General features: G+C 36.0%; 1 protein-coding gene across 1 annotated transcript; it reads right to left on the bottom strand.

The window, feature by feature from the left end:
• Positions 1–766: 766 nt before the first annotated feature.
• Positions 767–9,539, bottom strand: LOC107666338 (uncharacterized). The gene is made up of 4 exons (XM_016457597.1): positions 9,065–9,539; positions 5,155–5,454; positions 3,025–3,342; positions 767–1,421 (listed from the first exon to the last, which is right to left on the bottom strand). The coding sequence occupies exons 1-4, from the start codon at positions 9,384–9,386 to the stop codon at positions 982–984; spliced, it is 1,380 nt and encodes a 459-aa protein (XP_016313083.1). The 5' UTR covers positions 9,387–9,539; the 3' UTR covers positions 767–981.
• Positions 9,540–14,426: the final 4,887 nt, after the last annotated feature.

The raw sequence follows: 14,426 nt of genomic DNA, 5'->3' as shown, positions 1-14,426 counted from the left end.
GAAGAAAACATCTCAAATCTGACATGTACGTCGAGACTTTAATTATATAAAAATCCAGTATGACATCTGAACATAAGAGGTATTTAATGTTGAGTACTAAGTCAGTAGGGACATATTAAAAACTGGTTGATTTGATCACAGGAGGCGCTTTACACTATCTCTGGTTCGTTTGATCACATTCAAAAGGTTTGCAAAAAGAAACAAGACCAGCACGCTGCAAGGGACCTGTCAACTAGGGACCACCTTTTCCACAACATGTAACATGTTGAAAATATTTACAAAGTATTATGATCTATTAAAACCTGTATTATGAAAAAACACCCAATGGAAAAAGGAAATTCTTCGATTCTTATTGTGATGGTCTATACAGCCCTACTATGATATTTACACAGCGTACACAGCTTGTTGTTACTGGTATTTGTTTCTTCCAATAATCCTTCAAATTTGGGAAACGAAATGGAGGTAAAAACATCTTAAAGGGTTAGTTCACCCAAAAATGAAAATTAGGCTGCATTTTACTCACCCCCGAGGCATCCTAGGTGTATATGACTTTCTTCTTTCAGACGAATCCAGTCGGCGTTATATTAAAAATTGTCTTTGATCTTTCAAGATCCATCATTGCAGTCAGCGGGTGTTTCATTGCTTCAGTCCAAAAGAAGTGAAATAAAAAGCGCCCATGCATAAAACAAAAAGTGTCTCACACGGCTCCGGAGGGTGAACAAAGGCCTCCTGTAGGGAATTATATACACCTAGGATGCCTCGGGGGTGAGTAAAACACAGCCTAATTTTCATTTCTGGGTGAACTAACCCTTTAAATCATGTCAGATGACTAATCCGTTTACCTCAGTGTACCTTCAAACTAGCAAAAAAGGTGACACGTTTCTTGCATTTACTTCACCAGTACGTGCAATGAAAAAGTTCCACTCACTTCGAGAAGCAATAATCACTGGAAAACCGCTCCTCCTATTCTACTGAATTTTCTCATATCGTTTTGTCCGTGTGTGTCCGTAAGTGAGCCTGGAGCCTTGAAGACTGGGAGAAACTCTTTCCACATTGTGGGCATCGGTTGGGTGTCTCCTCGTGCGTTTGTCGGTGGGCTCTGAGAAGATGCGCTCGGCTGAACTTCCTGCCGCACTCTTTGCAAGCATGGGATTTTCTCCTACCTTTGTGTTTCAAGGACTCAGTCCTGTTCGTCATCTCATCATCATCTTCGTCGTCCTCCTCGTCTTCATCCTCTTCGTCCTTTTTCTTATTCATCTGGTCACTCTTTGAGCCCTTACCGTCTTGCGGATCAGCTGGGTCTTTGGACACTTCCAGACTGGGAACGGCATCCATGGACTCATCGTCATCCTCGAGCAGCTGGGAAGGGAGCGTCAGGAGTCTTTGCAACATTGACGGGGATCTGATTTGAGAGTCATCACCTGCATACACAAAGACATTATAACCGTACTCAGTGCTGGGTAGATTACTTACAAATTGTAGTCCGTTACTAATTACAGATTACATGATTATGTTGTTAGTAACATAATCTAGGTTACTCATTTTGGGTAATGTATTCTGACTACTTTTTAGATTACTTTTTTATCTAATTTGTTTTAAACTTACCATTATTCATATCATATTGATATTAAAAAAGCTAAGAGAAAGCAAATATATTCAATTTTTTACATTAACAACATAAAATGCATTAAACATTACATTACACCAGGGTTTCCCAAACTGGGCTTAATGTAGGAACTGCGGTGGTTTTGTAAGTTAATGAAAATCTAATAATTAATTAAATCATAAAAATGTAAAATAAAAATCATTTAAACAATTGAACACTAAAAATAGAAACATTTTATTTGTTTACCTGCATGCCAATGTGACCATTAACCGATATCAGATAACTGTAAACATGTGAATCATGTGTTGCTAAATTATAAAGAAACAATTAAATTATTCAGAAACATGGTTTGCAAATTTATTTGCAAGTCATTTCTGAATATAGTCAAAGCTAAATAGTATGACACACAGTAGAATTTTTAGAAAACAAAACTTAAAAGTGAAAAAAGAATTAGGGAGCATAATTTACTGCCATTGTGTTAATATGCAATCAATAAAAAGTAACTGTAATCTGATTATTCACATTTTTAAAATGTAATATATTCTAAGTACAAATACTTAAAGGGGTCATATGATGCGATTTCAATTTTTCCTTTCTCTTTGGAGTGTTACAAGCTCTTGGTGCATAAAGAAGATATGTAAAGTTGCAAAGACTAAAGTCTCAAATCCAAAGAGATATTCTTTATAAAAGTTAAGAGTCGGCCACACCTACCTAAAACGGCTCGTTCTAACACGCCCCCACATATCTACCTCACTATGTGGGAAGATTTGCATAACGCCGCCCAAATGTTCACGCAAAGAAAGAAGGCGTAACTTTTATTCTCACTTTAGTATTGTTGACGCTGCAGCCATGTCGTGAAGACGCTGTGTGCTTCGTTGTGAAAGCGAAACTACTTTGTTTGGTCTTCCAAATGAGGACGATATCCGCTTCGTCATGCCTAGAGCTGATCTGTGCTGGTCGCTGAGGGAATACGTCAACTTTCACCGTGGACGAAGCGGAATCCAGCCCGCCTCAGCTCACTCTATCCCGGCCTCAGCGCACGCTAACCCTGGGCTTCGGCTCACGCTAGCCCGGCCTCAGCGCACGCTAAGCCTCACGCTTGAGGTATTCGGCCAATCACAACGCACTGGATAGCTGGCCAATCACAGCACACCTCGCTTTTTCAGACCGATGAGCTTTGTAAAAATCGACGCGTTTCAGAAAGGCAGGGTATAGAGGAGAAACAATAATGTACAGTATGTGGAAAATAATGTGTTTTTTTAACTTTAAACCACATAAACACATTTCATTACACCAAATACACAAAATAATGTTCTTTTTAGCAGCATCATATGACCCCTTTAATTTTTGGAATTTGATTACGTAAACCAGATAACCCAGCACTGACCGCACTAGATCATCAGCACAGCTCAGCCTACCTGTAGAGCTGATGACAGGAACGCCTTTAGTCTCAGAGGTTAGAGAAACAACCTCCATATCGTCTAGTGGCAACCATGGTGGCTGCCCCACCTCCAGCTCCAGCTTCCTCTGAGTGGCCAGGCAAGACGGCATGAGCGCCTCTCGAATTAAGCTGTTCATGTCGGTCACCGAGCCCGAGCTCAGCCCGGTGCACTCCTCTTTACTGGTGGTGACCTCTTTGATCTGCCAGAGGTCACTGCACCACTTCTGCCCGAAGACTTTGTCCAGGATGGGCACCCAGTTCTGAGCCACTGCAATGACAGTCTGCTTGTCTGGTTCTGTTGGGGGAAAAAAAACATTGTAGAGATGGAAATGAAAAACAATGGCTTGTTTTTCAGGTTTAATGAACTCCATTTATAGAGCTATACACTAAACTAAATTGGAAAGCCAACTGACCTTTGTTTGCTGATTGCAATTCACTTGTAAATAATGTAGAATTCGCTTTTGAAAGTGATTTTCGCATTTGAAAGCTAGTTAGAATTAAATTAAATTGTTATAATAACTGAAAAACAAGACCATACTTCAGCACAAGCACCTGGGTCTTATTCAATAATTACCTGCAATGCAGGCAATATCTGTCTGCAAACAAGACGTTTATTGTGAGCCGAATCATTGGCCTGGTCTGCTTTGTTTTTACATAACAGCTTAAAAATAGAATTCTGAATGAAACCCAAAGAACAGATGGTAACAGATGGCGTGCCAACATGTGTTAATAAAAGGGGAAATTTCATTTTGGTGTAATACTATCTTTGAACATTGGGCATATTATTCTAAACACTCACCATTTTACATAAGCTTTTTAACATTAGCGCCACACCAGCCATATTTAAATGAACTCACTGGCATTTTTCAGCACAAACATGCTTTCTATGAAAAATTTCATCTAGATTTCATCTTATTCTCAAAAGCCTGCTACAGTTGATTTCTGCCCATGGAAAGTGGGCATTAAACAGAATTTTATTTAATGTTTGTCTACATTTTTCTATTGATCGTAGGAGCCAAATCACAAGAACAGCTGCATATCCAGCCTGACACCCAATAAAAAATATAGGAACATTGTAAACTTCATTCAGAGACGTTTCAGGTGCCAGGTAGAGCAATGATGGACAGTTACAGTAAAATAAGCCAAATTACAATAGTAATTGAGCACTCAGAACCAGCCCGAAAGTTGGGAAACTGCACCAAACAAATTGGATTTGTAGTTACCTGGTTTCCATAATTCTTTTAGCCAAATGATTGCTAAAACAACACAGACAGTGCATGCAAATAAACAATGCTATCAGTGGCACAATTCATTTGGAGTCAATTCTTTCCACAAAAAGAAGTGATTCTATCCAACTTTACACTACTGAGGTCCTTAAGTTTTTTTTTTTTTTTTTTTTTTTAATTTAAGAAATTAATACTTTTATTCAGCAGGGATGCATTCAATTGATTAAAGGTGACACTAAAGATTTTTTTTAATGTTACCAAAACAAAACAAAAAAAAGACTTCCAGCTATTTTAAAGCTGTAAAAAAAAAAATAGCTTGTTTTGCTGCTTCATATTACAAACTGGAGTGTTTTACCATATTATTTTAATGTATTATCTTAATTCTGGACACACTGGTTTGTAGTGCAAACAGTTTTACCATTTCCTGTACTTTGTTATTCTTCTTGTTATTTCCCTACAGCGGCTAATGAACCGGAAGTCTCACACATTCAAAGAAAACAGCTTACTTCCGCATTGGAAAAATAAGGTGTAGAGGTTTTCACAAAAAAAAAAAAAATTTAAGCAGCACAACTGTTTTCAGCATAGATAATAATATTTATATATACAATAATAATAATAATAAACACTGAAGACTGGAGTAATGATGCTGGAAATTCAGCTTTGCATCACAGGAATAAATTACATTTTAAAATATTTTAAAATTAAAAATTGTAATTGTTTACATTTAATAATATTTCACAATATTACTGTTTTTGATCAAATAACTGTAGCCTTGGTGAGCATAAGAGATTCTTCAAAAGCATCTTACAAACCCCAAACTTTTTAACGGTAATGTACATACATTCTAATTATCAACTAACAGATAATAAAACAGTTTGTACCGTTTGTGGTTTCAGTTTTTTCTTTTTTGGGTGAGTGGCCCTGCAGGCCTTTCCACTCTTGCTTTTCTACTCTGGAACTGCTAGGAGAGGCAGAGTCATTTTTGCGGTCCTCCGTTTCCACAGCAACCACATCACTGTCCTCCACTATGTTCTTGTCCAGTAACTGCCGTTTCAATATCTGGTTTTCCCACTCCTTCTTGGTGAACTCCGAGAGCAGGTCGTCAAAGCTGTCTTCCACAATTTTAGTCAGCTCATAAACGGCGAATTCCAGCACGTGCTCCATAACAGATTTTAACTGACCTGAAAATGGAGACAAAATGGGGGACGTTATGATATTATTTACTCAGAAAAATCCATCTGTAAAGTTCTTGTGACACAAACAGGTAGTTATTGCCTGTAGGTTGTCTAATGTCTCTCTGCGGCATCCACTGCAGAGAACGGCACAAAATAAGGCTGCTGGCTGACATTTATGAGAATCACACCAATTTGCTTGGCTCCCTACTTTCAGCAAGCAAAAGTTCAGATTTAAAGCCTCAATTACGCTAGATCAAGATCTGAAGGCAATCTAAGAAAAATGCCACTATGAATGCGTTTCTGTTGATGCAGAAATGGAACTGATGGACTGTATAAAATTGAGTGGTGTATTTTAGGCCTGACCTATAATAACATTTGCATACTACCATATTTTATTTACATACTTATGATGGTCACATGCAAAACCAATTAAATAAATTTTTGTTAAAAAATCCTGCAAAACTAATAAAAGAATACAATGCATTTATTGAAAATCATAAATTAACATCCTGAATGAAATCTTAAGATCAGACATAATGTTTTACACCACGTTGACAAAATGAGACATACCAATGAACGAATTTATCTTGTTTTTTATTTAAATTTAAACCCGATGTGACACAAAACTCTCAACGAACTGTCAAAGTATGACTTTTAAAGTGATACTGAACCTTTTCATTTTGAAGTTTTAAAAAGTTTAGGCATCTATAAAAATCTGTATTTTCAAGGTTCAAGGTTTCTTTATTATTAATACCCGAAAGTAAATTTGTTGTGCAGACAGGTAATTTTAGGAAAGAAGAGGAACCGTTGGTAATTACCTCAGCACTTCTCATAGTGACGGGGTGTCAGTGGCTTGTATTCAAATCAGAAGGAAGTGCTGCAGGTCTGAATTTTGATTTGGACGCGTTGCCTGTAACTCATACGAAATGCACCTCCCTGCAGAAATACAGCCTTTAAAATGCACAGCATGCAGTCCTCTCCATTCCTCCCTGACTGTAAGGAGCACATTTTGATCAGACAATTGAAAGACCACATCTAAAAGTCCCTAAATGCCTTACTGTCTAAGCATACTTCAAATATGAACAATATTAACACCTAATTGCAAAAGCTGATATAGTAACAGAAGTCAAAGTGGTCAAGTTTTCCTACTAAATTTATATTACTACAAATATCTAGCAAATATACACAAATATATAGATTTTATTGGTAACAAATATGTTTTGAGTTCCTTTTGCAATCTAAAAAAATGGTCTAAAATATTATATTACTGCAGGACAGGGCAGATGCAACATAGAATAAAACTGAAAATAAAAATAAAACCAGTGATGCTGGAAAAGGATATTGTAAATCCTCATTAAGAATTAATGTTAAGAATTTCACAAATTCAGCCACGGCAAACATATTAGGTTGATGTCAATATAGCATATTGATCTTTGGTCATTAAACTATTAAATGCACTAGCTGTCAATATCAAACTATGCTGTCTAATAATATTTTATTCTTACAATTTGCCACCCTGGCTAATACATGATGAAAACGTGCAACACTTTTTAAACAACATGAAATGCTATTCACAAGCCATTTTACTTCTGTAATGTGATGCACTGTAGAGTGAAACAGGATAGTCAAGAAAAAGAAATATAGGACATGACTTGATTTTATCCTCCTTTCGCAATATATTGGATCATGTAAAGTGGTCTCTAAATGACAGGAGAGGCTGAAAAGCAAGAGGACTCTGTGACATTGATCACAAAGGAAAGTCATTTCGGTGGCTTTTATTTCTTTGGAATAATGTGCACTAATGAATCATTCAGAAGCATTAAAAATGCATTTAAACGTCAACAATAAGATTTTTTTTCATGCTGGCCCAACATTTTCACTGCACTAACCACAAAAAACATGACAAAAAGTTATTTACAATTCAAGTTCAACACAACTACTATTTATAGCAAATATAAGAATACTTTTCTGAACATAAAACCGATCAATTTTCATTTTTTGCAAAGTATTTTTGTATTTATATTTTATATTTATATATTTTTTTCATTAAATGTCAAGCTTTCTTTACATTTTTCCCCACAAATATATTTGTTGTTGCTTTACAAAATAATTTGCAATAGACTGAAAACTACAATGTAACTCCAACTCCATAAATAATTTTTGAGAGAAAGTGAAAGCTTGTATCTATGATTTGTATTTTTTCCAACACATTTTTTCTGATGCTCCCAAAACTATCACAAATCTGCATTGCCTGCTGAAACTCTTTCACAATGGCCATCCTTACTGTTGAGCCCTGATTGGGACTTTAAGAAAGCTGCAATTGAAACTAATAATGATTTACTTATTTAAATGCAATTTTGAAGCATGTGTAACTGTGAGGATGTGCTGAATGGGAATATCTGATCTGGATTCATTTAATTCTAGTGCCGCATCTATATCTAACTAATTAAATTGTGCATTTTTGAAAGAAAAAAAAAAAAACCTCTGTGTGCATGTTGACATGCCATATGGCATCAAAGCAGATCATTGGGCTCCTTTGTGATTTGGCTGCAGTTTCTGCTTATGTAGGATGAAGACTCTCATGATACTCCCCCATCAAACCCTAACCATGGGCTTAGTTTAATAGAGCGTGTTTGGGTCTTCCTCCAATTCTATATCAGCCCTTGCTGTTTCCATTTTCTACAGTGGCTCTGAGGTAATCCAAATCAGGGGGTGTGGCTTCCTCTAACCACCTCTATTGGTTAAAATGCAATGCAAAGGCACCCTCCCCATGGCGCTAACAAGCACCTCAATGACAGAAGTGTCATCACCCAAACTAGCCATTGGCAGCAGTCATAACAAGTCAGCCAAACTCCAGTCCAAACATTAAAAGGTCTATGAATACATGCCCACACAGGCCTGAAGACTGCTAAGATTCATTTCAAAGACCAGCCATCAAAAACTTCCTCCAATCATACAATTCCACTCAACAAAGACAAAACATTCGGTCTAAAACAATGAGTTGTTTCTCTACAGTCTCCCATGAAGAATTATGCAGACTTGCACACTTCCTCCAAGAGTAAATGATTGGTTAAAAAAACAACAACAGTGTTCTGTGGACCAGTTTATCTTAATTATTATATGAGCTGAAGAAATAAATAAGTTAGACTTAGAAATTAAATAATTCAGCATATTCTAGTAGTTGTGTATTGCATGGTAGATGGTCTCTAGTTAGTCTAAGAACTTGGTGCTAACTGGTGGACCAGCAAGAAAGCGGTTGGTCACGCTGGTTTTAGGAACTAGTCAACCAGCTAATGGCCAACTTAGACCACATAGCATGTTTCAAAACACAGTTACATCTAAAGCTGGATTTTCCATCAGGGCATGGTTTGGGTTTAACTACAGAGTCATTCGTGCCACAGCAGACTAACGTTAGGTTTATTATGACTTCCTCCTTCCGTCCAAAATGGTGTTTACCCTTGTTTTTATCAACCTCGCCACTGCGCAACAAGCCATAGAGTCAGATTTGCAGTGTAAACACGAGCGTTTTAATAATACAGATTATTGAACACGATCCCCAACACGTTTTGTTCATTTCCATTCAATGAAAACACCGTTTGCACACAAATAGCCTTACCAACTGCCCGCGCTTTCTGTTCACGCCTGAGCGTTTCGGACTGAACGCCACATTCCGGGATCGGACCGGGGCGGTGTTGCTTTGTTTCATCGTTCGTGTCTGTTTTTCCTTTAGACGCATTGCTTTTCCCGTTCCCTCCCCGAGACTGGAGGGTAGCCCTCAAACGCTGATTTTCCTGCTCTTTGGTGGCCGTTTCCAATAGCATTGAATTCAAAGTGGCCCCAGCAGTCTTGGTGATTTCTTGCACGGCGAGCTGCACTACCTGCTCCAGCGCGGACTCCAGCTGACATTGGAAAAACGAAATGTACAGGGCACCGTTCATGATTGCGACCGCTCTGTTGGAAGACCTCTTTCATTCTTCCTCTTCCCACCTCCCAAAATAGTGTTAAATATACATAAGTCCTCCAGAACAACTGCCTCGAAATGAACAGCTACCCCTTTCTCGCGAAACACATCGTGGATGTTTACACCCCTCCGTATGCTGTACCGTACTCCACTTAGTCGAGTCGCACTAGGAGTCCAAATGGTCCACGAGCACATTAGAGGATCTTCCCCAAACGACCACTGCGCCATTTTGCCCCAAATATGAAAACGTTTTGCGAACATAACCCAGAAACAAGCAGTACGAAACACTTCTAAGTAAAACGCTGCTTTAACGTTCAGTGTAATTTAACCGAGCCGTTTGCGGTTTTTGTTATCCGAAGTTTTGTAGGCAAGTTGCGCGCATAAATGACCCGATTCATTGAAACTCTTTAGTAGATTATAGCCACTGTTATTGCCTGTTATATCTAGTTACGCACTACTTTTGTGGAGCGTAGGCTATTATTTAGATTTTATTGCACATTGACTCCCACTTAAAACAAAACGTTTTACGTGCGCTCCTCTATTTTAGTTACGGTAAAGCGGCCGCTGCATTATCTGAGAGGAAGGCGGGAGATTACAGATGTAAAGAGGAGATTCTGTAATTGCAGGTGCATTTGGTGTCCAAACTCATTATTTTTTTCTGCTTTTTTCAAATGGTTATATTTTTAATTATTTTAGTAATTTGTTACTCACTAAAGATAGGCCATAACAATATAATAATTTCTGTCTTATATAGCTGAAAATCATTTATTGTCGGAAACAGTCAGTGTATTTTTTCCATCACGTATCATTGTGTAATCAAAATATTTTATTTTACTTTTATTTTGGTAATATTTCATTTCTTTTATTTATAAAAGGCCCAAATAGTAATTTTCCTAATTCTACAACATTAAATTGAATTTTAAAACAAAAAAAAAACTTTTTTTCTTATAAAAATGTGTCCATAAATATTGCGTTAACTTTTTTTCTGGTGATTCTGTTTTTTATTTTTTTTTATTTTTTTTTATTACATGTTGGTGTATCTTTTACTTGGATGTTATAAATTGCACTGAGTAAATACAGCTGGATAAAACAAAAACTGTGTCCGTCTTCATTTCAGAATGTGATTATTTTAAACAAAATGGGATTATTTTAAAGGGGGGTGATTCTTTTCGACACACGCACACACCCTGGCAGATTTTATTTTATTTATTTATTTATTTTACATAATTTTAGTGTCTAGTAGTGCACATGAAATTTAAAAGTAGTTATTAGTCATTATAGCCTATTGACCACACCCACAAAAAACACAAACACCCATATGTTTTCAGTTACTGGTGCCATTGTAAAAAATGCTTATTCCTTCCACAAGTGAAAGATATCTGCCCTATTACAAACTAACTAAAGTTGAAAAAGTGAAAAAGCATAATAGGACCCCTTTAATGAATTCATTCACTCAAAAATTTAAATTGTCATTTAGCTACTCTCATTTACCCCCAAGTTGTTTTAAACCTGTATGAGCTTCTTTCTTCTGTTGAACACAAAATAACATATTTTAAAAAATGTTGGTAACCAAACAGTTGACGGTAGCCATTGACGTCTTCCAGTATGAAAAAAAAAATTCAATGTAGGCCTAAGTCAGTGGCTACCGCCAACTGTTTGGTTACCAACATTCTTTAAAATATCTTCTCTAGTGTTCAACAGAAAAAAAAGAACAACAGACGGTTTGGAACAAGGAGAGTGAGTAAATTTCATTTTTCATTTCAGAATGAAATTCATTTCAGAATTGTCATTTTTGGTTGAACTTTTCCTTTGAACAAAACAAAATAAAACAAAACAAAAACGTATTAGCTACTAATATGATTGCAGTCTTCATCTCCTGTGACTAAATCATTCAAAACATTTTTAATCAGTTCTGTTTATTTCGTTATGTGTAAAACCTTTTTTTTTTTATGACATCTGTTGGGTTTTTGAAGTTGTAAAACAGCAGGAAAAGAACTCCTCCATCGTGCGTGCGATCTGTGGCTACGAATATACCACAGCCCCGGTTCCTGTTCTTAGCAGCAGAGGAAGAAGAATGTGGGGCAAAGGGAGACACACAAGTCATTTTAGGTATTTTCTGTAGATAAAAATGGCACCCTCTTTTACACTAGGCCATAGTTGATTGTTAGAAGGTTTAAGATCATTATTAGTTATTCATTATTCAATTATTCATTCATTTTGAACAGATGATTTTATCTATAGTGAGCTTTTGAGAAAACTGCTCCTCCATCAAGGACACAGTTTTCTGATCTAATACTCTGAATTATGTTTCTAATACTCTGAATTATGTTTCTTTATTGTGTTGCAGCTTGCCTTCTACTGTTGGAGGAGTTCAGTTTTCACTTGTCTTTGTTGCTATGTCACATTCAGTCTATATTCAACTATTAATGACCTTTTTATTCAAATTAAAGTTCATTGCAACGTGTGTTCTTGAGAAGTGAGTGTGCAGTAGTGCAAATGACAGCACTAATCAATATCAGTACAGTTATCTATATAGATATGAACATATTCAAATTTGAATAGGAATTGCCAGCGGTATTAAATTAGAAATAATGCTATTAAAATAGAATAATGTTTGAAAATACATTTTAAGCAATAATTTGGTTTTGTCATTTTCTATTAAAATGTTAATATAACAGTTACAGCAGTTAACAACTTCATGCAAACCAAACATATTGCTATTTTAAATATTTATTAATATATTTAAGGATTTAAATTGAATTAAATGATTCAATCAGAATATTCAAGAGAATATTTCAATTAAAATGGACAAATTAAGCAGAGAGATAAGCAGACATGTAAGCACAGCATGTTTAATCAGCACTTTTTTGGGCTACTTCATTTCACCATGATAATATATATATATTTATATATAATTATATATATTATTACTATATATATAAGTATTCAAACAGCACATTCTGTTTCAAAGTCTGCCTTAATTATGTTTCTTGTAAAGTATTCAACTAATTAAAATGCAGTTTTCAAACACCAGGGGGTGCAGTATGATAACTATATCAAATAAAACATAATGTGTTTAATATTGTCATCTCTTCTGGCATGATGGCTAAACTTATTGCATTCAGCTTTTCAGCAGAGAACAATGGAACGAAACAATACTTTGATTAATAAAAAAAAAATAAAAACCTGATTAGGAATTATATAAACAATTATGTTTAGATGAACCTAAATAAAATGTGTAAAAACAGCTGCTATAGAGTTTTAGGTCAAGATCTCCAATGAGGAAGCCCAAGGTGACAATCGCAAGTTCAGCCAGGTCTTCTGGTCTGCCAGGATCTTTGAATCATCAGTCATTCCATTATTTCATTGCAATGCAGTGCAGTTTTTAAGCCAGTTGGTTGGCTTGGCCTATTAATCTAACACCAGCAGAGACCAGTTTGAAGAGAAATCAAGTTGATGTATCCATTATATCTTGATGCTCCAAATAGGACAGTATTATTCAGCTTTTACAGCCACGCACTAAAAAGACCAGAACATCCCAGACAAACAAATTCAGACCACTCGTCATGAATTAAACATGCTGAATATGTCACAAACGTTTCAGTATTGCTGATGCCCAGTTTGGGGGTAATATATTACAAGTAACGCAAGTTACGTAATCAGATTACTTTTTTCAAGTAACTAGTAAAGTAACGCATTACTTTTTAATTACTTTTTTATGGAGTAATGCAATATTGTAATGCATTACTTTTAAAAGTAACTTTCCCCAACACTGCTGATGCCTTGCTTTTCAAGTTTTAATTTTTGAACATAATGTTCTTTTTAGCAGCATCATATGACCCCTTTGATGACAGGTGACGAGACGCAATAAACACCCGCCCTTCATCCGCGCGCAATATTACCAGACGCACCATGACGAAAGCGCAGCGCATGAATATTAATATGGCCATGTTGCTTCGTAAAATTACGCAGGTATTCACGCCACCTATTTAAAAAACATAAGCCTAAGAATTCGTAAATTCACCAGCAGCAGTATAGCGCCTTCTCAGCCAATACTTTAGTGCAACTGTTCGAACGTCTCGTTAAGTTATTAATATTCATAAGCCTCAGGACACCAGTGGTATTCCACTACGTGAGGCTGAGGGACCATGTCACATCATATTATCGTGATATACTCAGTGTTGGGGAAAGTTACTTTTAAAAGCAATGCATTACAATATTGCGTTACTCCATAAAAAAAGTAACTAATTACGTTACTTAGTTACTTTTTATGGAAAGTAATGCGTTACGTTACTTTTGCATTACTTTTTAAATCTAGACAGGGCTTGCTTGTTTGATTTTAAAATAAAAAAGTTCTATTTTTGGCAAATATAAAAGTCTTTTCACACCAAAAGTGAAATGAATAAGCCTCAGGCTGAAGGGAAAGTAAATTTACGTCCGTACAGTAGAATGCAGAAGAAGAAATTTCAACACACTTCAGCAATAAAAAAAGACACACAAATGTTTGTCTAGAGTAATTTTTGCTTATTAGTACGGTTGAACTGGATCATCGAAGGTCAGAAGCAAAGACATTGGTTAATAGAATGGGATTAAATACATAAAGGATATTTGTGTTGTTTAACATTTAATTATTGCAGGTTTGCGTCATATTCTGAGTTGCATTATTTTTATTCATTTTGAGGAATACTGAATGTGTGTTTTGTTTTTTTTGTGAGTGAGATGAATTAACGCATATTCATATTTATTTTAGAACTACAGTAACATCTTCTGATTTCTCTCAACATGGGGACAGGAGAGCTGTCAATCAATAAACTGAAAAAAAAAAGTAACTTGCGTTACTTATTTGAAAAAGTAACTCAGATATTCTCTTGTAAATTAAAAAGTAATGCGTTACTTTACTAGTTACTTGAAAAAAGTAATCTGATTACGTAACTTGCGTTACTTGTAATATATTACCCCCAACACTGGATATACTGACCAGTGTGACTCATGTAGGCTACTGTAATATGCACCATAT

The sequence above is a fragment of the Sinocyclocheilus anshuiensis genome, unplaced genomic scaffold (assembly GCF_001515605.1).
Source record: "Sinocyclocheilus anshuiensis isolate Anshui unplaced genomic scaffold, SAMN03320099.WGS_v1.1 scaffold868, whole genome shotgun sequence".
NCBI lineage: Eukaryota > Metazoa > Chordata > Actinopteri > Cypriniformes > Cyprinidae > Sinocyclocheilus > Sinocyclocheilus anshuiensis.
Note: the sequence above shows the minus strand (reverse complement) of the source record. Positions and strands in the feature narration are given on the sequence as shown.